Source organism: Anser brachyrhynchus, assembly GCF_964034855.1.
Source record: "Anser brachyrhynchus genome assembly, chromosome: 28".
In the NCBI taxonomy this organism is placed as follows: domain Eukaryota; kingdom Metazoa; phylum Chordata; class Aves; order Anseriformes; family Anatidae; genus Anser; species Anser brachyrhynchus.
In genome coordinates, this window is record NC_137721.1 from 1028615 (window position 1) to 1053190 (window position 24576).

The following is a 24576-nucleotide window of genomic DNA, read 5'->3' on the forward strand; positions in this document are numbered from 1 at the left end:
GGGGGGAGGGAATGACACAACACGATTTGGGGGGGGGAGGCTGTCAATGGTGGTGGTCCCCTGCGTGAGCTCAGGGGCCCAGGGGCCTTCCCCGGCCCTGGGCACCTCCTGGCCATTGGAACCCGGCGTTTTAAAATAGAATTTTCTTTTTTTTTTAATGCCAAATAATCAACATGACAAATAATTAGTGCTAAACAAACAGACTGAGGACGTCGGAGGCTACGCACCGGTGCGCTGGGCAGGGGAACGGCACCCGGAGCTGCAGACACGGGGCGCGGGGGGCAGCTCTCGCTGGGGCTTTGCCTTCTGACCAGCAGGACGGGCCGGGGCTGGGGGGGCCGAGCTCAGACCAAAGCACCGGGGCCAGGGGAGCGGCCAGGCTGCGGTGCCCTTCCTGGAGCCTGCCGGGGTTACGGCCTCAGCACAGGAATCCCCTTTTCCTTCGGGCCTGCCCGGGGTGCTCGCTCCATCCTCCTGCGGATGCCCCCGCCCCAGGCAGCGCAGGGCGTGCTCCGGCCTGGTTTGGGGAAGCCAGGGCAGCACCAGGCGGCTTGCTCCTGCCCCTTCCCCGTCCCGTTGCCTCCGGTGAAACCCTCCCCGGAGGGAACCTGCCTTTGCCAGCTGCGTCCCACACCACAGCAGGGAGACGAGGCCCGACACTGAGCGTGGGGCAAAGCAGACGTTATTGCAACAGGGAGGGCAAAAGCTTCACAGTCCCAAGTTGCTGGAACAGAGTCAAAAAAGAAAAAAAGAAAAAAAGAAAAAAAGAAAAAGGTGCTCAAAAGGAGCACGAGGCAATGCAGACACCCCAGGTGAGCACCGGCCTCAGTGAACCCCAACCTTGACGTACCGGTGGTGGGAGATGGGGCAGGTGCCATGGGACAGGGGCAGGAGCAGTGACCTACGTGCAGTGGTACAACGGGACCCTCCCCCTCCATTACACGGTGGGGGGACGGGGTTGTGAGACACAAAGAAAGAAAGGGGCTGAATAACGCTGAGGCTGCAGCGGGGAAACATGCAGGGCAGGGGCCATCGGGATTCAGCTCCGCTGCATTCAAGTGGTACCAGCAGAAGGCTCGAGTCACGCTGAAGGGTGGGGGGTCGGTCCCTGTGCCCTCCCCTTCCACCCCCAGCTCCTAAACATTTCTGAGATTGTGGGAGCGTTCACAGGGCACCAACAGGCGTAATACTGACGGGAGGAAGAGGTGGCTGCATGAGGTCTGGAGCTAACCCAATGTCCCGAGGCCCTTTGCTGGCTTTTGCCTGGCCATCGCCAGACCCTGCGGGCGCATTACATCGATGGTTACCGCATCCTCCTTTACGCTTTGATTTTTCACAAGTAGGATTTTTTTTTTTTTTTCTTGCTTTAACTGCTTGGTTTTGTCTTGTTTCTTTGCTTTGTTTTTTTAAGAGTCTGGCAAAAAAAAAAAAAAAAAAACATCCCCAGGAAGATGCTGAGACTCAGCACACTTTTACCATTGAGGCCCAAGTCCTCTTCCCCGGAGAGGGTGAAGCTCAGGCCCAGGCTGGGCGCCACGGTGGGCGAGGAGCTGTTCTGGGAGCGGGCGGCCCGCTGCCATCACATGATGCCGTTGGTGAGGTACTGGAAGCCATCGTAGAGCTTGGTGGTGATGGAGCGCATGCTGCCATCCACCATCTGCTCAACGAGCAGCTGCAGCTGCTCCTCCGTCATGTTCATGTGGAAACGCTCCTTCAGGTTGCGGATGGTGCTCGAGCCGTGGAAGCAGGGGAGCTGTGAACCTGCAAGGCAGGAGGAGCAGGGTTGGCAAGGGGGCACTGGGCTCCAGAAGGGCTCCGCGGCCTCCAGCGGGGCTCCTTCCCTTGTCGCTGGCTCCGAGGCAGGTTTGTGGCACAGGCATTGCCTCACCGCTCTCGGCCAGTGGCCAGGGTTTGCCGTGACCTGCTGATGCGGAGCACTGGGATATTTACAGCTTGTTCCTGCGCTGCAGCAATGGCATCCCCCTGCCCTTAGGTGTGTTTCAGGCTCCCCGAGGCACACCGATGCTTGGCCCTTAGCACAGGCACGTATCTGCCCCCGTCCTGCTCCTCAGCGCAGCCCCGGTATCCTCACACCTTGTGCAGTTCCAGCAAGGTCCAGGAGCTCTCGGTGCAGCCCACAGGCCCCAGCAGGGCTGCCCAGAGCCTCCTGAGATACGGGACCTCCCCCAGACCTCTCCCAACCCTGCCAGCTTTCCTCCGGGCACCAGGGGTCACCAAGACCTTTTGGGGTGATGCTCTGTGCAGCCCGCACCCGGAGCAGCGTGGCTCACACGTGGCCCCCCCTGGACCCAGCCCCAGGGCCCCCACATTGCCGTACCTTGCTGCATTATCTCCACAATCTGCACAACTTTATCCATGTGCTTCCGGGCAGCGATGAGACCCTGCAGCATCAGCATCTTGTAGTAGTTGAACATGTCCCCGTCTGGCCCACCCATCACCTGGAAGGCAGAGGCAGGGTGGGTGGAGGGCAGTGGACAGAGAACTGCCAGGAAAATGGCACGCCTTGAGCCGAGGGGTTGCCAACAGGAGGGGCACAATGAGATCTGTAGGGACTTTAACTTCTATGAGTGAACCCACACTGCAAAGAGAGCACCTTGAGCTGTAATCTTGAGACGATTAAATCTTGGAGCTGGGTCCCAAGAGCAACTCAGCTGAGGCTGAAGAGTTGGCCAAGAACTACCACTGGTATCAACCCAGCCCTTTGTCCCCGCTGCCAAGGTTTGACTGCACCACCCCCAACACTGTGCGAGCACCCTTTGCCACCATGTCCCCGCTCACTCACATCCACAAATTCAGTGGTGAGTTTGAAGGCAGACGTCTCAAAGCCAAGATTCCTGGGGGAACTGGAAAGGATGAACCCAAAATCAATGTGGATGATGTGTCCATCTGCATCCAGCAAGATGTTGCCATTGTGCCTGAGCAGGAGAGGGGAAAGCCTCCATTAAACCCCAGGTGTGCGCATGGCCCCCGCCTGCCTCCTCCCAGGATTTTCCTGCTGCACGCAGGGACAACAGGAAGAATCCCAGCAGAACCCACAGCTCCGTGTCAGCAATACCGCGACCGTTCCTGTGCTGGGGTGTGGAGACTCACCTGTCCTTGACCTGCAGCAGGTAACACACCAGGCAGTACCCAGCACAGCTCTGCACAAAATTCCTCTGGGCTGTCAGGAAGGATTCGGTGTTGTAATTGCCGTGTTCCTGCAGGAAATAATCCAGCAGCGACAGCAAGGATTGCTTCTTGATTTGGTGGATGGAAACAGCATTCACAACTGGCTCAATCATGCCGCTGTCAGCAGAGATGACAAGGATTTTGTATGGCTTGATCCAGAGGGGAACACGCTCCTGCTCCCAGATGGACTGCAGAGAGAGCAAGGAAAACTCAGTGCCCAGGGCGCGAGGGAGGCCCCGTGCGGCCATGGCCCCCGGCAGCCCCTGTCCCATCTCACCTGCAGCTGCTTGAGGACCTGGAAGGCGAGCAGCTCCTGCCGCAGGTCGTCCCCACACTTCACGATGACGGAAAGGAGGCGCCAGGAGGGGAGGTGGCCGTACGGGGACCCTTCCCTGATCCTCCTGTGGAGAAGGGGCAAGGGTGAGAATGTGAGGAAAGGGAGAGAGGCAGCCCGCAGGTTTCCCATCAGGGATCTGGGGGCAAGGAAAACCTCTGGAAAGGCAGCAGCTCGCCTGGGACTGCAGCAGGATGAGCTCCATGGCCCAGGACTGCAACAACTGCACACTGAGCCTTGACCAAACTCCGGGGCAAACTTTGCCTGCACCACAAGACATCTTGGAGGAGTGCAGAAGGGAATGTACTCTCCTTGAATCCCACAGCCCTCTGTCAGAACAACATCGATAACCCCTCCCAGATCTGTAGAGCACAATGCTCTCCCTCTTGCTCAAGGAGAAATTTGGGGGTTGGACGCACAACTCTGAGGCCAGGGACAGAAATGAGTTTATTTTGGGATGGGACGAATTGCTATGCCCTAGAAGAAGCCTATAAATGCTTGGTAAAGCCCCTCAAAGCCTAGTCCAAGAACAGCAAATCCGCCGTGGATTTTCTCCCTCCTCCAGCACAGCCACTGCGCCCTGCTCTCCGCCTCCCCATTCACCATGTCCTGAGCCACGGGCCTCACACTGAGTTATTTACAGGGCAAATCTCAGAGCCGCATTCTTGTCTTTGCAGGGCACACAAAATCCTTGCGATGCTGCGAGCAGCCCCGTGCACGCAGCCCCCTGGCCCTACCTGACTTTCTCCTGCCAGGGCTCCTTCAGGGCGACTGCAGATGGGTCCTCGGGGTCCCTCTTGAAGGCCGTGGGGGTGTGCGCCAGCTGCTCCGAGAGTCGTCGCCTGCGGGACAGAGCCGGTAAGCAGCGAAACCCCCGTGCTCGGGGCGCACGGTTCGACGGGAAGTACCATCCCCATGGGCACCCAGAGCCTCTCTGATTCAAAGCACCTCACAAAGCTCATGGGTTCAACCTGGCTTGGAGCAAAGTGCAAACCAGGGCCATGTCCACCCGCTCGCCAGCGGGAAAGGAGCCGGGACCTGAGCACGGCCGCAGGGGCTGAATTAGGGGAGCAAAAAGCGCGATCCGTTTGGGAAGAGCTACAGCCGGGCTCTCAGTGAGGTACAGCAGGAGTCGCCCAGCAGCTCTTCAAGCAAGCATGGGAGGATTACACCGGCGCAAAGCCTCTACTTAGGGCTCTCACACCCTGCCACCACCGCCTAGGAGCCCGCACAGACCCTCCTTAAGCTGTGCGGATTAATTTTCTCCAGGAGTCTACCAGACAGATTTTGCCCCCCCCCCCTTTTTTTCCCACTTGAACTAAGGCCAGCCTCATAACCCACCCCCAGTAAAACCACCCGGGTGCTCTCAGCACGCCAGCCTCACCTGATATCTCCAGCAGCTATGAACACGGGCTCCCTGCTCTCCTGGCTGGTGATGCTGTCCACGGAGAACTGGGAAATGTTGTCACAGCTGTTGGTGTGAATCTCCGGCAGCTGGCAGGGGAAAAACGCGAGAGGTGCAATGAAGCAGCATCGTCTCTACACATCTGCTACCACAAGGGGCTGCCCCTTCCCGGCAGGAGCTGGCCTCGATCGCCGCCTTCAAGGGCCCGCGGTGCTGCTGTGCGGGACCCCAGCAGCATCTCAGTCTCAAGCAGGATGGAAAGGGCATCGTACCGTGAGACAAACCCTGCCCGGCACGCCCGGCCTCACCTCTACTTGCAGCTCCACGATATCGTCCACGGACCAAGCCTCGTCGTCGTTGTCATAGTTGGGGACGGTGGTGAAGCTGCTGGTCCGCTGCTCGTGCGTGATCCCGCACTCGGGGAGGTTCTCGGCCGAGCGCGTGCTCCGGATGCGGTTCTCAGGGATCCGGGCAGGCACATTCGCTGTGTCGAAATTGTCACATTCAAGTACTTCAACGTAGATTAAATAAGGAGCCTGGGGAAAGCAAAAGCCACCGTTACTGGGGTGTGGGCTCTGAAGGGGCCGGGAGGCGAAAGGATGCAGCACAGCATTCCCTGGCCGTGCAGGGCGCACGCAAACATAAAACAAAAGGGGCGTGCTGAGGACAAAAAGCCGCCAAGAGCTCTTCTCCCGCGTTGGCCGTGCTCACCTTGTCCTTGGAGTTGAGCACGACTGCCTGCGTGTGGGGCACCCGCACTACGTGATGGTCGAAGCCAGCCGTCGGGAGCCAGGCACGCGCTGGCAGCTTGTGGTTCAGCAGCGACAGCTCCGAGATGAGCCGCTGGGTCTTCTGCTCTTTGGTCGGCAAGGTGGCCAGGCGCTTCCCGATGGCTATCAGGGATTTGATGAATTCTCTCTCGGGAGCAAGTCTGACAGGCTGAAAAGTTGTAGGGGAGGAGGGCAGGGGGGAGAGTGTTACAAAGGTCAGTGGGACACCGGAAATGTTTTTTATCAGGCTCTGCAACCTACAAGCACCGGGATGAACTCTGGAGAGCAACGAAGGCTCTTCCTGTCCCACCCTGCCTGCTCTCGGATGATGCTCCCGTGGCCGGAGGGACGGGCTCAGCATCCGGCTGCAGGGCAGGGCAGGATCCAAGCGCTTCCCCCTCCCGCTGGGGGTCCGGAGATCCCCTCCCGGCCCCAGGAGCTGCTCAGCGTCCCCAGCGCTGCCCTGCGGCTCCGGCGAGCCCGCAGCCAGCAGAGGGTGCGCACCGCAGCCGCGGCCCGACTGCGCTGGCTTCTGTCTGTCCTCACCCCGAAGCCTCCACCGGTTCCCAATCCAACCGTTTGGCAAAGACCAAACTGCAGCTTTAGCAGCCCCTCTGGTCCTCGAGCCACCCCGTACCCTGCAGGTGAAGGCGGGCTCTCTGCTCTGCTTTGCACAGCTGAGCTTTCAAATCAGAACAACGAATGACTGTGGCTGATTTTGCCATTAAAGATGCAGAATTAAACTTGCAAAGTGTTCACTGCACAAATCATGCTGGAAATGCACATGCAAAAAGCTATGGAGCATGAGAGAAGGAAGCAAAGAAAAACGTCGGAGAGCCGTGAAAGGTTACACAGCAAAATAAAGAAATGGTAAAAGAGGGGGAGGAGGATCACTCCAGTCGTTCCCTTTTGGGAAGGGGCAGCTGCGAATTGCTTTGTCTGTAGTCCACGTCAAAACTCCTTCCAGACTCAGGGGTGAGCGCTGCCCCTTCCTCCAAAGTGCCCTGCTCTCCCTCCTGCCTTGCTGGCACGTGCAGCAGAGGTGCCCTCGCCTGGCGGCCCAACGCTTCCTCGGCCTCTGGGGCCGTTTTTCTCGGTTGCACCTTACCCGGTTTCCGCACGGAGCAGAGCGGTGTTGTGTTGTCGGTGCTCAGCGCCCTCCAGCACCGCTTCCCTTCCTCTCCCGCCGCAGGCCGAGGGGCGCGAGGCAGCTGCTCCGGGAAGGAACCGCTGTGCTCCGGGCACGGAGGTTTCCGAGCGTGACCTGTACTTGAGCGGCGGCCCCTGAACGCAGCCAGGTTTCCACGCATCGCTCATCTCAGCAGAGTAATTCAACGAGAGAGTCGCTGCGGCAGGAGTTTGGGATTGTGCCCAGCGGGACAGGCAGTAACGCAAGGTGCCCGCACGCAGCAGCAGCCCAAGAACAAAGTCCGTCCTGGTCCAGGGCGGTATCGATCTCTGCATCAGCAGCAGCGATCAATCTGCTCCCACAGCGCGCGGTGTGGATCCCCGCCCCTCCGGGATCCCCGGGCACTCGCGAGGCACGCGGTTCTGCCGCCTGCTCCCCGCTGTGCCGCGGGAGGGGAGCAGTCCCGACCCCGGGCGCACCTCGTCCGTATCCAGCGCACGTTCTGCACCTCCGATGGTCGTGTTTGGGCCTTGGCTCCTACAGCCAGAAAGACGTGGCCAGAAGACGGCCTCCCCAGCCCGTCCAGCCCCAGGTGCACCCCACCAAACTCTGCTCCAGTCTTTTGTGCCGGGGCTGAGCAGAGAAAGCTTCGCACCGTTTCGCATCCTGTTGCAGAGAGTTGGTGGTGGTGGGAAATGGCATCGCCTGAACCCGAGGCACCCCTGACCTGCGGGCTGCATGTACTCTGGCTTCCCGAGGGAGCTGAAGAAAGCCAGGCTGCGGCTGCATCAGACTGGTGACAGCATGCTCTTGTAGCCGAGCGAACGGGGAGGCAGGGAGATGGTTTTCCCTAATCCGACTACCCAAAGGACCGGGTTGTCACTCCGAGCCAATGTAAATATTAATTTTCTTCCATTTACTTTTACTTCAGCGAAACATTTCGCTGGCAGAGTTTCAAAAAAAAAAAAAAAAAATCCCTTCTCTTCAATTAGGTAGGGCTCCTGTTGATGTTTTGCTAAGACACAGGCCACGCGAGACGCCGCAGGAGGAAGAACCGCGGGGCCCTGCTCCTGCACGGATCCAGACCTCTTCCTGCGACCAGCGGCGACAGCTCAGGTGGAGGCGACGTCCAGCACCGGGCGATGGCTTCGTGGCACTGCCGGAAGTGTTAGGATGCAGGGACGGGGCTGTCCCACCTCTACTGGAGCTCCAGGGTGGCTCTGCCCACGTTAGCTTCGAGCATCTCAGGAAGCTGGGGGTTGACCGGCTGCCGTCCGGCCACGACTGCCAAAGCGTCTTCTGCGGCTCCGCTGCTTTCACCCCCGCGGCCCCAGCGCCGCGTGGCGGGGACCAGCCCCCGAGCCGCACGGGCTGTGCCTGGCTTCCATCCTGCCCTCCGCCTCTCTTCCACCCAAAGCAGCTCCGTCGTCACCTCAGAGCCTTATGCAGCAGAACCCCGTCTGTGCCCCCCTTCTGCCCGCTCCACGGCGGTGGCAGCGCGGTGCGGAGCAGGGCTGCTGCCCCGGCCCTCAAGCTGGATGTCTGCCCCGAAGATTTCAGCATCCGCACTGGTAGCGGCTGCCTGCCTTTACCTGGCACTCGGGTGCCTGCGGCAGGTTTGTACATTTGCTATAAACGCTTGCAAAGAATCCTGACTGCTGCAGTCATGGCCTGCCGTGCCCAAGCACCTGATAAATGACCAGGGTTTGCAAAGCCTGGAAGGAAAGAGCTCCGGACTGGGGAGAGGGGTGCTCGCTACCACCCTGCTCACGGAGATCCCGTGCTGCGGGCTGGAGGCGCCGCCACCCCGGGCCCCACAAAGCGAAGGGAACGATGCGATGGGAACAGCCGCCGCTGCACGGGGAGCCAGCGAGGCCGCTCCAGCAGGGTGCGGGAGCATGGAGCCCGCAAGCGCTCCGCAGCACTCAGCCCCCCGAGAGCTGCGGCCGGGGGCGGATTCGGCCCCACAGGCTACGAGGAGCAGGGAAATGCAAAAAGCGCCCCTGCCCCAAGTGGGGCACGCACTGGGAATCAGCCCCAGGCGTCCTGCACCTCCCACCCACCCAGCCTCTTACTGCCCTTTGCACCTCAAACAGCGGGGTCGGAGAGATGGAAAAACGTAATGGGGGAGCCTACGGCAGAGGGGGGTTTGGGACAGAGCCTCGGGTCCGTCCACGGCTGCAGATTTTCTGCTTGCACTTGCTCGCGGCGCGCCCCTTGCAGTGCTCGTGCTTCTGTTCTGGAGGCACTGGAGGACTTGGGAGGAAGGGGAGCCCGGCACACATCCCGCAGCTGACCGCAGCGGCTGCGAAGGCTGGAGTTCACCGTGCAGAGCCTTTCGGGGGGATGCGGACGCGCGAGGCGCTGTGCCTTGCTGCCTGGGGCAATGCTTTTGATCATGGACTACATGTTCGAGGTGTGGAAGCCCGCTGGAAATCCCAAACGGAGAACACACGCACTGGGAGGAGAATGACACGAATGAGAAAGATGCCGTTGATTCAAAACCAAAAAGGTTTGATTCAAAAGAGCGTTCTGCTAGGGAAACACAGGGGTTTGATTGAAAGACCGGAGTGCAGCGAGAAAGAAGGGAAAAATGATTGGTGGAAAAAGCAAATTAAATCCCATCTGGCAGAGAACTTTTAAGTAAAATTCAAGGAAACAGCATTTCCTCTTTCATCTGCTAACGACGTGATGCAAAGGGTCAGCGAATGCTCAGGCAGAATTGGGCAGCATCAGCCCGGCTGCTCCCCTGCCTCCACGGCTCGCTTCCAGCACGAGGGCTTTTCTCTCTCCCTCGCGGCCTTTTTTAAGCGGTGAGCAACCGGGTCAAACTCCCAAGCCCCTGGAGGCTTTCTGGTTTGTTTTAGCCAAACCGGTCCAAGGAAATTTGCCCAAAGCTCCGTTTCAGCCGGCGTTTCCCTGCCGAGCAGGGAAAGTTCCCACTCGAGCAGCGCCCCGGCGAGCGCTGCTGCCCGCGCACGGGGCAGAGCCGGAGCGCGTGCACGGGCACTGGCAGAGAGAAGGCTTGCTTTTCCCCAAACCAGGCTCAAGCAGTGCAAAAAAAAAATCGTACGTTACGGGACGGCTTGGTGTCAGCGCTGCTCGTGGTGCACGGCCAGGCGCCGGGGTTTAGTATTTTCATGAGACAGAGGAAATGCTGCTGTAACACGGAAGCCAGGCAGCCCAGGCGCAGGAACAAAACGGGCCACTTACGGAACAGAATGATTTATCAAGGCTTTCCGTACTCGAGGAGAGCTCCTGGGAAATGGATGGAAGGGGTTTTGGTGGCAGGTTTTGGGTGGCGGTGGTGGTTTTTTTTCAAAGGAGAGAGAGGAAGGAGGGAAAGGGGGGGGAGAAAAAGCAAGAGTTTAGCTCCAGGTTCATAACCATCCCCTTTCACTTGTTTGTTTGTTCTTCCCCGTGGCAGCATCGCTACCTCGACTCCTGGCCAGGGAGAGGCTCCGAGGAGCCTCAGCCACGAGCCCGGCACACAGCGGATGCTGCCGGAGCAGCGCGACGTCCAGCATCGCTGCACGGCCCCGGCACCCCACAGGGAGCGGGGCTGTCGGTATGCGCTTCTGCTAGATGTCCAGAAACTACAGGTTTTCATCCAGCCCGAACAAGCTGCTGAAAAACCTGCCCTAACCCCACCGGCTTCCAGCAGCTGTCCCCATGCAGCCCAGCAAACCCCCGCTCCGAGCAGCCGCAGCCACATTTTGTTGTTCTTAAATAAAGGGGTAAAGAGCTGTTTCAGCAATGCCCTGGCCTTGTTTTCATCTGACCCCATAAAGGAGCCCGAGAAATCGCCTGAGCATTGCTCAGTGGAGGCCAAAGGCCAAACCCGTGAACTCTGCAATGCCCTGCTGCAAACCCATAAATCCATTATTTCCTTACAAAAAGAAATAATAACGGTGCTTCACCCCCTTGAGACTGGTGCGTAATTGGTTTTTAAAATTCCCTTCCCAAAAAGAAGCAAACAGGCCTGTTTTTAGCATGTTAATTACAGGGATATGCTAATTCCACCAGGCTTAATCTTACCATAAGCAGTAATAGCATTTAAATTAATAGCTTCCTCGTGACCACATAAAAAAACCCCTAACAGTGCTGAGACTGGGCAAAACTGATCGAGGGAAAAAATGAAAAATAAAGGATTTGCTTGCAAACTGAGTGAAAACCATGCAGGTAGAAACATTAACAAGGGAAACGTTGGTGGCCAGCGCACGGGCGCAGAGCGGGCTCCCCAGAGCTGAGCCAGGCCCCGCCGCGCAGGGCCGAGCACCCCGGTCCCTCCGCGCTCAGGACCCAGGCTCCGGGGCTCGGCGATGCACCCGGAAGCCTCGCGCACCACGGAGCGCCCCATGGGGAGCTCCCACGCTGCGCCCGGTCCCCGCTCCTCGGCAGCTTCATGCCAGGCGCCTGCGACGCGGCCAGCCCTTGGATCCCGCAGAAATCTCCAAAAGGCTCCCCAAAACCTTTGCCAGCTCTGGAAATCCCCGCCCCGACGCCGGGCCGCAAGCCTTCGTGTGGGAAGCGTGCAGCTCAGCCAAACTCGTCATTAAAGTGAAGCCCCGTGATGAATTTAAGAGATGGCATTACACTAACGCTTCCAGTTTAAGGGGCTGCCTTCAGACAACGTGGCTGTTATCCCCTTGAGCGGCTGGTGAGCTCTCACAGGCCCCCCACCCAACCCCTCCATGCCACCATGCGGGAGCGGAGCCGGCCCCGAGGGATGCTTGCTGCGCCGCGGTGCCACGCTGCAGCCGGGGCTCCACAAGTTACTGCTCTGGGACGGATCTCTGCCGTCAGGGCCGGGCGTGCCGGCCGCTGGCAGCGGGGCTGCGCCGCACACCGGGCACGCTGCGCCCAGCTGCACCCCGCTGCCACACGGCAGCTCGCGCCGCCCAACAGCCCTGAGCCAGCGCCAGCCCCGGGGACGGATCCTGCCCAGGGCACGGACAGCTCTCGAGAGCGGCTGCAAGACCGGGGCAGAGGCCAGGGAGGTTTCTGCGAGGTGGGTGCCAGCAGTGGGTGCCACGCAAGCACGGCGGGCACGATGTGTGTTATCCAGTGCGCTGCCATCACTTGTCGGTGAAAAGGGACAGGAGAGGGGCAGCCAGAGGCAATTTGGGTACTGCTCCTGGATATTATCGCCCACATGGGAGCGACAAAACCTGCTGGCGGCAGGAGAGCCCGGATCCGGAGAACAGGAATAACCAACTCCAAGTGGGAATTAAGCACATCGCTTCTGTGCCCAGCGCCGGAGCCCCTGGCACAACCTCAGCAGCTCTGGACGTGTTTGGAGCCGGCTCTTCCTCACCTGCTCGTGCTTCCAGCAACGTCACTCCATGGGCACGGCAGCTTCGCTTCCCCTGACTGCAACGCACACAAACGTGGGGCAGAGGCTGGCCTACACCCGCTCCCTTCCCCTGGGGAACAAGGCTGCAGGAAAGCCCCCGGCAGCCCCAAGGGCTCAGCCACCCGCTGTGCCCCGGCACGCAGCTGGGCTCACCAGCTCCCGGAGGCTTTCCAACCACGGGAAGATGCTTTGGGGCCTCCACTCCATGTCTGATGGGGCCTCCAAAGGGGTCAGGCAGTTTTACAGCAGCCAGTCCAAAAACCACAAGCTCACCCCTGCCCACACGGGGCACAAACCATCACGGAGCAGCCGTTTCGGCAAAAGGGAAGAAGTTGAGCGCGTCCCTGGCTTTTCCTCCCTGCAGCATTTGGTGGACGCTTCGAGAAGTTGCTGGTGGCAGACAGAAGGGTCGCACGAGGCCCGTTCCCGCGGGGAGCGGGCTGGAAGGCACTGCCAGCAGCACGCCGCCTCTCCCCACAAGCCCGACATACGGAGGAGCCGTGCGCCGAGTGCCGGCAGGCTTCCAGGTTTGTCACCTAGGAAACAAGAAGCCTCAAACATTTAATATTTTGGGCTGGCCCACCCAGATTCGACGTGCGGCGTGTTATTTCCAGTTGGTCGTGGCCCTCACACCCGTTCGCGATCCCTGCTCACCTCCTGGAGGCCTTGCACTGGGGTTTGGAGGCACTAAGGCCGAGGTTCTTGGTGCTTCCCAAGACTTCAGGACTTTGAGTACAAGTCTCTACCCAGTAGATACACAGCAGCAGACCGACAAAAATAACTTCAGCACTCTTGTAAAGCATCCGAAAGTGAGCTCAGCACTCCATGCCCTGCAGGAATGCTTTCACTTCCCCAAATCCCCCGCAGAAGGGCTTACACTGTTCGTAAAACCCAACAACAAACCGTCTGGGTACTGTGGATGGCAGTGTTTTGTGTCTTAAAAACAAAAAAAAAAAGAAAAACAAACCAAGGCAGCTCTTGAGTCACACCTCTCAGTGACGCTGTGCGCTACGGGGACAGGGAGAGCTGTCAGCGGTGAGACCCTGAACCAGGACGCCCGCGGCTCTGCAGCTGGAGCTGCCGCTGCCCCGTGGCCAAGGGGAGGCAGCAGGAAGGCCCCCCAAGCCCCGAGGGACAGGAGAGAGGCCAAACCTCCGAGCCCTGACCAGTCTGTGGGGCTGGGACGCGCCTGGCAGAGCAGCCTCGGAGCACGTGGCCACCGCAGCACGCATTCTGCAGCCCGTTCCTGCCGCTGTAGGGCAGCGGGGGAGAAACGAGCTCTACCAGACCCGGCGCTTTCACCGGCATCGCCGAGGGTGCAGCTCCAGAGGTGAAAGGCCAAACTCCTCCACACCCTGCCTGGCGGAGCCGGAGCCAGAGCGAGCAGTTAAGAGGCCAAAGACTTGGGTAGATCGTGATGGGAGGAGCGAGGGGAAAGCTTGAAACCTCTAAAAACTAAAAAAAAAAGTAGCTTTCCAATTCAGAAGTTGCTTGCAAGCTCGCAGGCTCTGATATGTGAAGCTGTGCAGAAATGCAGACGTAAACAGCTTTGCATACGAACCCTGGCTGCTCAAGATCCTGCTGATGTGGCTGCTAAAAAAAAAAAAAAGCAGCACTCCCCCCCAGACCGTGGGCAGCGCTCGCAGCGCGGGGAAGCTCTGCTCGGCGCGGCACTGCAGAAGCTGCCGTCGCAGCGCTCCCTCCCTCAGCCAACCCAGATTCTTACCCGATTATTCAATTAGCAGCTTTCTAATTACAGGCTTTTTTCACCTGACTAGTGGAACCGGTTGAGCCGAAGGCTTCTGTTCGCACGGCGTGCCCTGCCTCCAGGCACCGGAGCATCCTCCGGGTCCGTCCAGGCGTCGCATCCAGGCGCGGGACCTCAGCTGTGAGCCCACAGCCCCAGGACCCAGCACCGCGGCGCCAACTCCTCCGGCCACAGCCAGGGGCCGAGCCACGACGTGCCGGGGGATTTGGGGGGCCGAGGCCCAGCGTCCCGCGTGAGGCTGGCGGTGCAGAGCCGGCCAGGCAGAACTTGGGGCAGGCTGCGGAGGGAAGTGGCTCGCGCCCAGCTTTGGCTCCAGCTCGGAGGGGAGCCGCGGGGTTTCGGCCCTGAGAGGCGTCTGCCAAAAGCGACAGCGCTGCGAGAAACGCTGAGAGGTGGTGGATGCTGAGCACAGCGCCGGGGGGTCCCTGCCCGGGCTCGCTGGCGGAGCGAGCCCCAGCCCTCGCGTGCCTGCCGCTGGGCTGAGAACGGGGCTGGCGTGTGGGTGGGCGCCGCCGCCGCCGCCGCTCAGCACCTACCTGCAGGAGGAACTGCTGCAGACGCATTTGCATGCTGCAGAGGAAGCCCGATCTGTTTGCACAACAAATCCCCACCGAGCCAGCACTGGGAGAACTCTGCACCTTGCAGGGTTTGCTGCAAAGGTGCATGGAAGAGGTTTCATTAAAAAAAAAACACAAAACAAACAGCAGCAGCAACAACAAAAAACCACCAACAAAGAAACAAAACCAGCCAGGCTCAGGCTCTGCGCTCCGTGGGACCCTTCGAGGCGCCCCCCAGCCAGTCTCGGTACCACAAGTTGATTTTTCCTCCTCCCAGTGGGATCTCGACCCCTGCCTCAATGTCCCGGGCACCGACAGCAGAGACCCGGCAGCACCCAGGAGGCAGAAGAACCCCCAGACGAGCGGAGACGAGCCTTTACTGCTGTAAAACCTCGAGTTTAAGCGAGGCTGGGGAACGAGCTCAGGGCTGGTCCCAGCGCGACCCAGTCCATGCATCCGACGGTCTCTTGGCCCGAGGGAGATCCACTTGTAGCTCAAAGCAGCCCAGAACGCAGGGCACTGCGGGTCTCCAGTACGGGCAGTAACACCAAGCACCGTGATGTTAACAACGACACAGCTCCAGGAAGCTGGGTCGGGACATTCAGAGGCCAGGAAAGCTCTTACGGCGCCTCGAGTATCCCCATTGCTGCGCAACGTTTAAACAGCTTGCGTGGCCTCTAGATCAAAATACGCTTCAAACATTGCCAAGAGAAACTATTCTCAGCGCTCCTTTCATCTATAATTTATGTAAAGCTTCGGTTTCCATTATCCGAGCAGCTGCAGCCGGCGTGAGCATGAGGCCTCCGCACATCCTGCTTTCCATCAGCCAGTTGTTTTCAACCGTGCAGGCGAAAGGGAAAGATGTGGCAGATCCGCTTCCCTGTCCCCAAACGCCACGTGCCCTGTGGCCGGCTGGGTTTCGGCCCGGGAGCAGCAGCGGCACGGGGAGCAGGGTGGTTTTAGCTTGCATTGGCCAAAGCATTTCCAGCCTGGCTGAGCGACGCTTTGCAGCTCTGCAGCCTCCCTCGCACCCGTTTCCCAACGCGCCATCCCCAAGCTCTGCGCAGGCAGGAAGGCACGCTGCCCCTTAACGATGTACAGGACGGCGTGGAGCAGGGGGAATTTTAGGCGAGGCAGAAAAGCCAAGAAATCCTTCCCCATTACGAAAACCATCACGAGATCCCTGTGTCTAGACAGGGCAGCGGGGAAGTCCGCTGGCAAGGTCTCAACACGAGGCAGGGGTGACCCAGGGAAGCAGCCGCCCGGAGCGGGGTCTGGGTGCCCAGGACAGGGTGCCACGAGCCTGCTCCGAGCCGGCTGAACCGTCCCGGCCGGCGGCGTGAGGCAGGGCGAGGAGAGGCGCTGCTTTGCTCCGTGCACGGGCTCAGCTCCCCGTCCTCCTCTCCCACCCCACTCCCAGGTCTCAGCCTGGCACCTCCTACCCCGCCAGGTCGATGCTCGTGCTGAGAATGTCAGCCCCGCGACAACAAAGCGGCAAAAAAAAATAATCCTGACTGTTCTTCCAGCTTGATTCCCTCCAGCCCCACATCCCGAGGACGCTGCTTACCCTCCTGCTCCAAAAATCCCTCTGTCAGCAGATGCATGAAGTGAATAATCTTTGGGAGAAGCCCTGCTCAAGCAAGGGTTTGTGCTCAGCGCGTTGGTACGGAGGCTCAGGCACGCGCCGGTACAGCAGCTCAGCACCGAAGCTGAAGCGAAGCTGCGTGGATAACTTCATGACACTGAACAGTGAGCACTGCAAGGCCCACGGGCGCAGCTCGGGTTCGGAAGACGCGTAACACACGCACACCCGAGTTAAATCCCTGTTTGCTTTGGCACTGAACTGCATCAGCCCCCAGCCCTGGAAACTGGCAAGGTCCTCTCTACCCCGCGCAGCCCCTCCGGCCTCCCACTGCCTCGGAGCGGTGATAAAACAGCAGAAATCAAAAGCCGAGCTCGTGGTGGAGCGACGGCCGTAGGCGAGCACCGTGGCCTGTTTGCCCCTGGGGGGTCCGGGCTGGGAGCAGCAGCTGCAGCACCCCAGCCGCGGGCAGGAGCGTCCCCACGCGCCCCGAGCACCAGCAGCAGCTCCCAGCCCTCGGTGCCCAGCACCCTTCCTGCGAACAGGCCTGACCCAAACAGGTTGGGACAAGGAGGAAATCAGATTTCCAGCAGGGATCGGACGGCTTTAGATTGCAAAACAGACACCGACTCCAGTTGCCCAAGTCGGGTGGGAATTGAGCGGCGTAGGAAGCAGCTCAGCCCTGCTAACCCAGCCCTTTGCTTTATCTGCATCTCACATCCCCCCTTCCCCTCACACCACGAAAATTCCCCCTTCAGAGCCTCAGCTTCCTCGAGTGAAACCAGAGGAGCGGCACTCCCACGCTCGCGCCGTGCCTCCGAGCCTCCGGATGAAAGCAACGTCTCCTCGAACCCGGCTTTCTATGGAAATGAAATTTCAGAGAAACTCTGCCTGCGCGTCCCTCCCTGGTGAACCCTGCGGGGACCGCTCGGCGCGGCAGGGACGAGCGTGGCAAGCTGTGGGGCCGGGGAGGGGAACGGCTCGGGGTGGGGGGGCCACAGGGAGCCTCTGAGCCCCCAGCCCCGACGCCAGGCTGTGCCAACACACACTGGACACCAGAGCGACGCCGCCGACAGCACCGGAGCCGGGCTGACGGCTCTCCTCTGCGTGAATTTTAAGGCCAGCTCGCTCAAAGACAGCGGCACCAAAGCTTCCTTCGCAGCTACCAGGACAGCAATCCTGCAGCAGAGGAGCCACGAGATGAGAGCCAACCCCCCGAGCGCATCCCCGCGGGCATCCCCTCCCAGGCCGTGTTTCGGAGAGCCCCGCCATTACCTCTTCCTCGCTCTCGACTTTGGGATTGCTGGCTGTGCGCTTCAGGTTGCTGCTCAGGCTGATGGTAACCGTGGCATCCGACTTGGACCTCTGGTGAGTCCTTTTGGAAGGAGACAGCCCCATGTCGGGCGCCGGGCTCAGGGACGGCAGCTCCCTCTTCTTGTGAGCTGGCTTCAACTCGTCCGAGAGGATGAGTTTCCGCAGCTTGGTCCCACGGGAGTGTCGCTGGGTGGAGATGTGCATGTCCGAGGAGTAGGCGCCCAGCAGCAGGGCGCACTGCAGGGAGAAGTTGATGCTCTGCCGGCAGCGGTGCACGATGTAGGGCTTGATCGCATCCCCCACATCCTCGTCCATGTGAATGTACATATTGAGCAGCTGTGGCAGGTAGAAGTCCACCTCCTCGTTCCTAAAGCAGAACAACCTATTCCCAATGTAAGCCTGCACACCAGGTTCCTTTGAATTGTACAAGTATGAAATGGCCATGGAGATATCAAAGAGTTTGGATTCAAAGAGCCGGAGGAGCCACGACTGCTTGGCAGAGTTATTCTTCTGCCGCTTGCGGGCGGTTTTCACCGTGTTGGCCGTGGTCTCGTCCTCCTCCTGGATCCTAGAGGCCGTGCCGGGCAGATCGTCCAAGCACCTGATTTCACAGCCCTCCCCGACGTCTCCGTTGGGCAAATCCACAGCAGTCCGCGGGGCGCGCTCCGCCTCGCTGCCATCAGCTGCTTTTGTCAAGCTGTCCGAGGAAACGCCGTGCATCAGCTTAACTTTCTCCAGGACCTCCTCGCAGGCTTTCTTTGCCACCTCGGGGTCGATGACGGCCAGCTCCCCGACGCCCTCCGTGATGACGCTGAGGGACGTGCCGCCGTTCCCCTGCGGCGCAGAGCTGGGCACCGGGTCTCCGACAGAGTCTCCCATAGCAGTGGTGGGTCTGCACGCTTCAGAGCTGGAAAAAAAAAAACAAAAAACAAGACAAAAAGGAGTCAGGGACGCAGTCTGTGTGGGACAGAGCTTCTAGGCTGAAGGTGGGAAAGCAGGAATCCAGTCTGGGACGCACAGAGAGGTGGGCTTTGGGGCAAACCTTTCCAAAAAGGCTTTGTCTCGACAAAGGTGGCCAAGCCAACGCGGGAACGCCGAGGCGGGTGCTTGGGTTTTAATGGTCTTCTCGGTACCCCTGCCACCCAGGCCTGAAAGAGCTGCAAACCTCCATCAGCCACTACAACAAATTCCCCTGTTACCATGACAATAAAAAAACTGAGCAAGCCAAAAAGAGAGGGGGGGGGGAGAAAATAACCAGGTTGCTTTACGTATGCCAGGAAAGGAATGCTGCGATGCTGTGTGGCCACCTGCGGGAGTAGGGGGTCCCCGGCTGGGTGCACCCAGCGGCTCCGCTGCTTGCTGCAGCGTTTATCCCGCATGAAGCTTTTAGACCTTCACCTCCCCTCTGGGACCGATGCCGACAGCATCGACAGCGGTGCTCCCAAGGCGAAATTCCCCGACCGTCCCGGCCTGTGCTCCCCGAGGAGCCAGCGCGCGCAGCTCCGGAGCAAGATCCAAGGTTTCGTCGTGGCCCGGTTTTCAAAGTCCGGGCACTAACGCCCGGGTTACGTATCCTTGCCAATGATAAGCGCCTAATTGCATTTTAAAAATAAGATAAATGCGGGACTGAACACGCTTCCCGGTTTCCCGTCTCGATAAGAAGAGCAGCCGTGCACCTCTACGGATAGCCAGCAAGAATAAAGAAGGCCAGCGCCAAGTGAAATCGCCCTCTAAAAATAAAATAAGGCACCCTATTCACTCCAGCATCGTTACTGTGGCTCTGACTGCTTCCCTTTATTGCTCACACGATCCAACAAGACAGCTCGTGATCAGCAGAAGGACACAATGCCTTTTACAAATGTTAAGCGCTGCAAGCAGATTGCCAATTCCCTCCTGCTTTTCATGTCCAGCACGGTGGAAAAAACGACGGCCTTTGGAAAAGGAGTTCACCGAACAGTTTTCTGCCCCTGCTCGCCCCGCAGCCCCCAGCCCCGATTTTGCCACAGACACCGTGCCAGCAGGTTCTTGCAGCAAGGCATTTCCCCGCTAATTTAACGACCTGGTTTTATCTGCTTATTTCTGCAGGCGATTACAGGCTCATCCGCTGGCCTGCGGCATAAACCCTCGAGGACGAGCGCTCGAAGGCCGGCGCTCGCGGCATCACACCCGCGCGTGGCACGGCGGGGGGACCGCGAGCCGCGGGGCCGATCCGGGGCCGAAGCAGGCAGCGGGGGCACTTCCACAGCTGCCGGGCGCCCAGATCTGCCTCAGCCCCGTTTCCTCCGCTTTAACTCCTGGTTTTTCCCACGGGCAGCGGGGAGGATTCGCCCTCCACAGCAAACGCCGGCCCCCCTCCTGCCGCCATCCCGGGGTTGCGGCGCTTCGTTATTCCCAGTACAATTACTTCTGGGACCACCGGGAGCGGGGACGCCGCTTTGCGCCGCGCCACCTCCCTGGCAGGCTAATTAATTAGGGCAGCAGCGCGCCGGGACGAGCGGCCAAGGCCGCTATCTGGGTCGGCGCGGGCGCCGTGGCGAGTGAAAACACCACCAGCACACCCAGGTGCACGCGCCGGCTTCCAGAGACCAGCTTCCTCCTCTTGTTTTAGAAGCACTTACGCCCTAACGAGGGAGTGAAAGAGCCTGACCAAAGTTCAGCACTTCAGATTAATATGAATAACATCTTTCACTCGGCCCGCACAGCAGTGCTGCACAACATTTTCCTCTGTGCTTGCCATTCCCTTTGGTGCAAATCCCACATGCTTCAAATATTTGTGGTCATTAGATCCTAAAGACCCTGCGAGCACAAGGAAGTTGTTTTTCCTTCTCGGTGAGCCCAGCATTGCCCCACGAGAGCCCACACGACACAATTTTTAAATTAGCACTGCACCAGCAAAGAGGAGAGCCTTCAGCACGACCCAGGCAGGGTTTGCAGAGAAACACGGCGTGAAACCAGACGCGAGGAAGGAAAGGGTCACGGGAGAGCAGGAGCAGTCCTGGGACCCTTCCCATCGAGGCACGTGGGATGGCCAGTGCTGACCAAGAGAAGCACGAACCCAGCGCTGGCATCCGTCGAGCCACAACAGCACCTTCCTTCCTTCCCTCCCTGCTGGGCTGCTCCCACCCGCAGCACCCTCGTGGGGCCGTCGGCATCCCGGACTGCCCGACTGATGCAGGCAAACGCTTCCACGTCCTCGTCAGGCTGTTACGATGCCATTAGATCCCTCTCCCCATCAACTGCTCGTTTGAAACCCGATGCAAAAGGTAAAGAGAGCTCCCAGCTCAGGAAGCCTCGGGCCAGGTCCAGATCCCCCCTGCAAGGCCTGGGCAAAGCGCTTCACCCCCTGCAATTCCATTTTCAGCAGGGCAGGGCCCAGTTCCTCCTCCGTCTCGCCAGTTTTGCCCCTTTCTTCTTCCTTCTTGTTGGGCCCCCCAGGCAGGATGCACACCCGCTCCGCGGTGACGGTTCAGCAAAGCACCCGGTGTTTTTCCAGCCTTTCTGTAGACCCGCTCCAGACGGCGTTCGTCGGCTGCAGCACTGCGGGAGCTGATGGAGCGCCACCAAAACGCTGGGGAAGAGGCAACCCTGCCCTCCCTCCTGCGGAGGGACCTGAGGGGCACAGGAGGCCACGTCCCAAGCCCCGGGAGAAAGAATATTTACATTCTCGTTGTTTCCGCAGTCTGGTGGCCTCGGACAGGCAGAAGCCCTGGGACTCCGCCGCACCGGTTGCGCAGAGGGACAGCACGTGCTGGAGTTCTGGGTGTTAAACCTCCACGGAATAGGCTGGGTCCGACTTGGCGTCTAAACCAGGTTCACACAATTTCTCTCGATGCTTTCTAGGCACCTGTGCTTCAAAACGCAGTTGCTGCAAGCACTGACTTTCCCATGGCCAGCCCAAAGTCCCAAATTCTTCTTCCACGTTGATCCGGAAGGCAAGGCTCGCTCCGCCGCCGCCCCGCAGTGCTTTGCGCTGACGAAGGGACAGCCCGGCAGAGATCTGTAACTGCTGAGTGGGTTAAACTTGGATTAAGGAACTACGCAAGATAAATCCACCCACGGGCCTGCAGGGTTACCTCCGCACCACGGGCACGGCTTTGAAACCAGCGTGCCGTGTTTCTGTTTTGCTCTTCAGCCCCCCCAGCACTTGCACACCCGGCTCCTCCAGCAACATCCCGGCAGCGGGGCCGTTGGGAGCCTGCCCAGGACACATCCCTGCTCCCAAATTCCCAGCGAGGGCCTTCCCTCCCTGCCTCCTGCATTTTTCTGCGAGTCGCGTCGCAATTCGCCAAACGTATCGCAACGTGCTATTTACCTCCATCCACGGCTCCTCGGCGTGACTCCCTGCTTCCAAATCGCCGCTCTCAACGGGGCCACAAATCCCATCGGCTACACACAATGAAGCAACGCAGGCTGGAAAACAGGCTGAGCTGAATTCATGTGGCTCATCCTCCACCCACAGCCATAACGGGCCAAGTTTCTCTCTGGTGGAACTGCACCGAAGCCGGTGATTAAATACGACACAAAGGGAAGCCCCTATTAGCACAGGAACCAGATGAAGCAGCAGCACGTCGGTGAAGCGATTCAAGCGCACAGCTCCTTCAAGAAGCAACAAAAGCAAAGGGAGATCTCCTGGAACGGAGCTGTGGCTTTACAGGAAAGAAAAGTCTCCCTCCTGCCTGACTTGAATAAGAAATATTAGCCCTGGCAAACAACCAGAAGTGCAGGATGAAGCCTCGCGAAGACATCTGGTCCCTATTACACTGCGTTACTTTTTGTTTTGCTCAGCGCTGATGGCCTTCCACATCTTGCTCTGCCTCGGGGAGGGCCACAAGTTAGGACGGAGGCACGGAGCACATCGGAGCTGTGCTGCGGGCCGAAGGTTTCCCGTCCCCTCCGCTACGTTAACGGAAGCGAGCCGCAGCTCAGGGCACCCCTCCGGCTCCCTGCGAGCGCAGCAGCTCGCCGCGCCTCTCCAGCAGGCTCAAGGGCTGGGGAAACTGAGGCGTGAAGGGGCTGCCAGTGACTGGCTCACACCGGGCAGGCCAGCAGCGTGCTACGAGCTGTGCTGAAGCAAGGGCGAGTGATTCTCGCTGGGGGAGGCCGCTTCCTCTTTCAAGCCCAAAATCCCCTTCCAAGAGCCTCAGCGCCGGCACAGCCGGATCGCCGCCCGTGTTTCACACTCGGCTGAACCAGATTCAGCCCACGCACAGCACGCGTGCCTCAGTCTGCTACAAAAATAACGACATACCAGGCTCCAGACGTCCCGAGGACAGACTGCCCGTAAAGCTGCCCCGCTCCATGTCAGCGCTGCTTTGGGACTTTCTCCCCAGCGAAAGGCAGCTTCCCTCCTAGAGGACGCACACCACAGAGCCCTGACACACCTGCCTAGCAGCTTTCTTAATAAAAACAGAGGGTTGCAAGCGACGCTCCAGCAGAAGAAGCAGCAGCAGCAGCCCAAGCATCTGCAGAGGGGCAGCCTGAGCTCGCTGACAGCGCCCTGCGGCTCCTAGAACCCCTAAAACTCCTGCAATCAGGGGGACTGCCGTGACGGCGCGGCACTGCTGGGCTCCTCTGCAGGGCGGGAGCGGGCGGCAGCGCCCTGCTCCAGCTCGACCTCACCTCCCAGCCCAGCCTCGCGGCGCTCAACTCGCACCAAGCGGTGCTCGGCCAGCCCTGAGCTCCGGGACAGCCGCAACGCCGGGGCTCGCACGCAGCAAACGAGGACTCGCTCCTAGATTTGGAGTCAGCAGCACGAGAAGCACAGCAGAACGAGGAGCTGCACGGAGCGCTACAGGATGGCTGCTAACCGCTCCTCGGCTCCCGCACGGAGAGATGCCCCGAGCTCCCTGCTGCAATGTCCATCCATGGCAAAGCGTTCGTACTCCTGGCTTTGTGGCGTCTTTCCTAGGAGCTCGTCCTGCCTCCCCGGCTGCTCTCCGCAGCCCCGGGGGGAGCCTGCCAGCCCCACAAGCCCGCCGCAAGCTCTTCCTTCGCTCCGTCCTCCTCCGCAGATCACGCAGCCCCCCGGGAAGGGCTCAGCTCCGGCGATTTACCAATAACCCAGCTCCTGCGCTCGCCTCTCGCCTCTGAACAGCCTCAGCCCCTCAGGAACAGGGCCCCTGCTGCCACCGGGCACCCCCTTCTCCGCTCCCCGCGGTCCCCGGGGCGCCGCACAGGCACCGGGCGCAGGCTCCCGGCCCCCGCGGCCACGGGCGGCTCCGGGCCCGGGCGCTCCCACGCGCTCACGGCCGCGAATTCGCCGCCCGAACCCCGCGGTCGCCTCCGGGCCTTCGCCTGAGGCCCGGCCCGAAGCGCTGCGGGGGGAGCCGGGAAGGGAGCCCCCGGTGAGCCCGGTGCCGCCTCCGGCCGGCCCAAGGCGGGCCCCGGCCGGGCCGCGGCTGCAGGAGCGCGGGGCCGGCAGAGCCTCGCCCGCAGCGGGCTGAGCCCCGGCGCCGTGCCCGGCTTCCTCCCCGCCGAGTTCCGCTGCGGGGCGGAGAGAACCGGGGGGGGGGGGGGGGGGGCGGCCGGGGGTTCCCCGCGGGCGGAGGCGGCGGCGGGGTCCCGGCGCCCCCCGGAACGCGCCCGGGGCTCGGCTCGGTGCCGCGGCAGGGCCCGGAGCGCCCTACCTGCTGCGGGGCCGCCCCGCGGGGCCGCGTCCCGGGGCTCCGGTGCCGGCGTGCGGGGCTGTCCGGGCGGCGCATCCTGGGCCGGGGGCGGTCGGTGCCGGCTGCCGGGGAGGGCAGGAGGAGGAAGAGGAGGGCGCGGGGCTGCCGGGGCCGGCCCCGCCCGGCGGGAGGCGGCGGCTCGGGAGCGCCGCGCGGCCCCGGTCCCCCCCGGCCCGAGCGCTCCGGCCTCCGCGGCGCGGCCGCTTCCGACTCGGGCCGGAAAAGCGGCGCCGGGCCCGGCCCGGAGGCGGCGGCGGCGGCGCCCGGGGGGCGGCGGGGGGGGCGGCGGCGCCGGGCTCACCTGCGCGGGGCCGGAGCCGTGGCGGTGCGGGAGCGGCCCCGCGGAGCGGCGGCAGGCGCAGGCCCCGGCGGCCCGGGCTGCCCGGGGCGAGGGGGCGGGGCCGAGCGCGGCGGGGCGGGGCGGGGCCGAGCGCGCCCCCTGGCGGCCCGGCGGCGGCAGCGCCCCCCGGCGGCGGGGGCGTGGCCGCGCTCCGAGGGACGGGAGGG

General features: G+C 61.0%; 1 protein-coding gene across 6 annotated transcripts; it reads right to left on the reverse strand.

Annotated features, from left to right (window-relative positions):
* Positions 1-141: 141 nt before the first annotated feature.
* PI4KB (phosphatidylinositol 4-kinase beta) lies at positions 142-24477 on the reverse strand. Of its 6 annotated transcripts, XM_080569961.1 has the most exons (13): positions 24371-24447; positions 24031-24131; positions 17366-18311; positions 10041-10085; positions 5640-5867; positions 5237-5464; positions 4908-5017; positions 4261-4365; positions 3467-3590; positions 3112-3377; positions 2804-2936; positions 2339-2459; positions 142-1761 (listed from the first exon to the last, which is right to left on the reverse strand). In XM_080569961.1, the coding sequence occupies exons 3-13, from the start codon at positions 18281-18283 to the stop codon at positions 1580-1582; spliced, it is 2460 nt and encodes an 819-aa protein (XP_080426087.1). In that variant the 5' UTR covers positions 18284-18311; positions 24031-24131; positions 24371-24447; the 3' UTR covers positions 142-1579. The 6 variants fall into 6 exon arrangements, with proteins under 6 accessions (XP_080426087.1, XP_080426086.1, XP_080426084.1 ...); XM_080569960.1 differs by lacking the exon at positions 24031-24131 and having other exon boundaries at positions 24371-24477; XM_080569958.1 differs by lacking the exons at positions 24031-24131; positions 24371-24447 and adding an exon at positions 21717-21928.
* Positions 24478-24576: the final 99 nt, after the last annotated feature.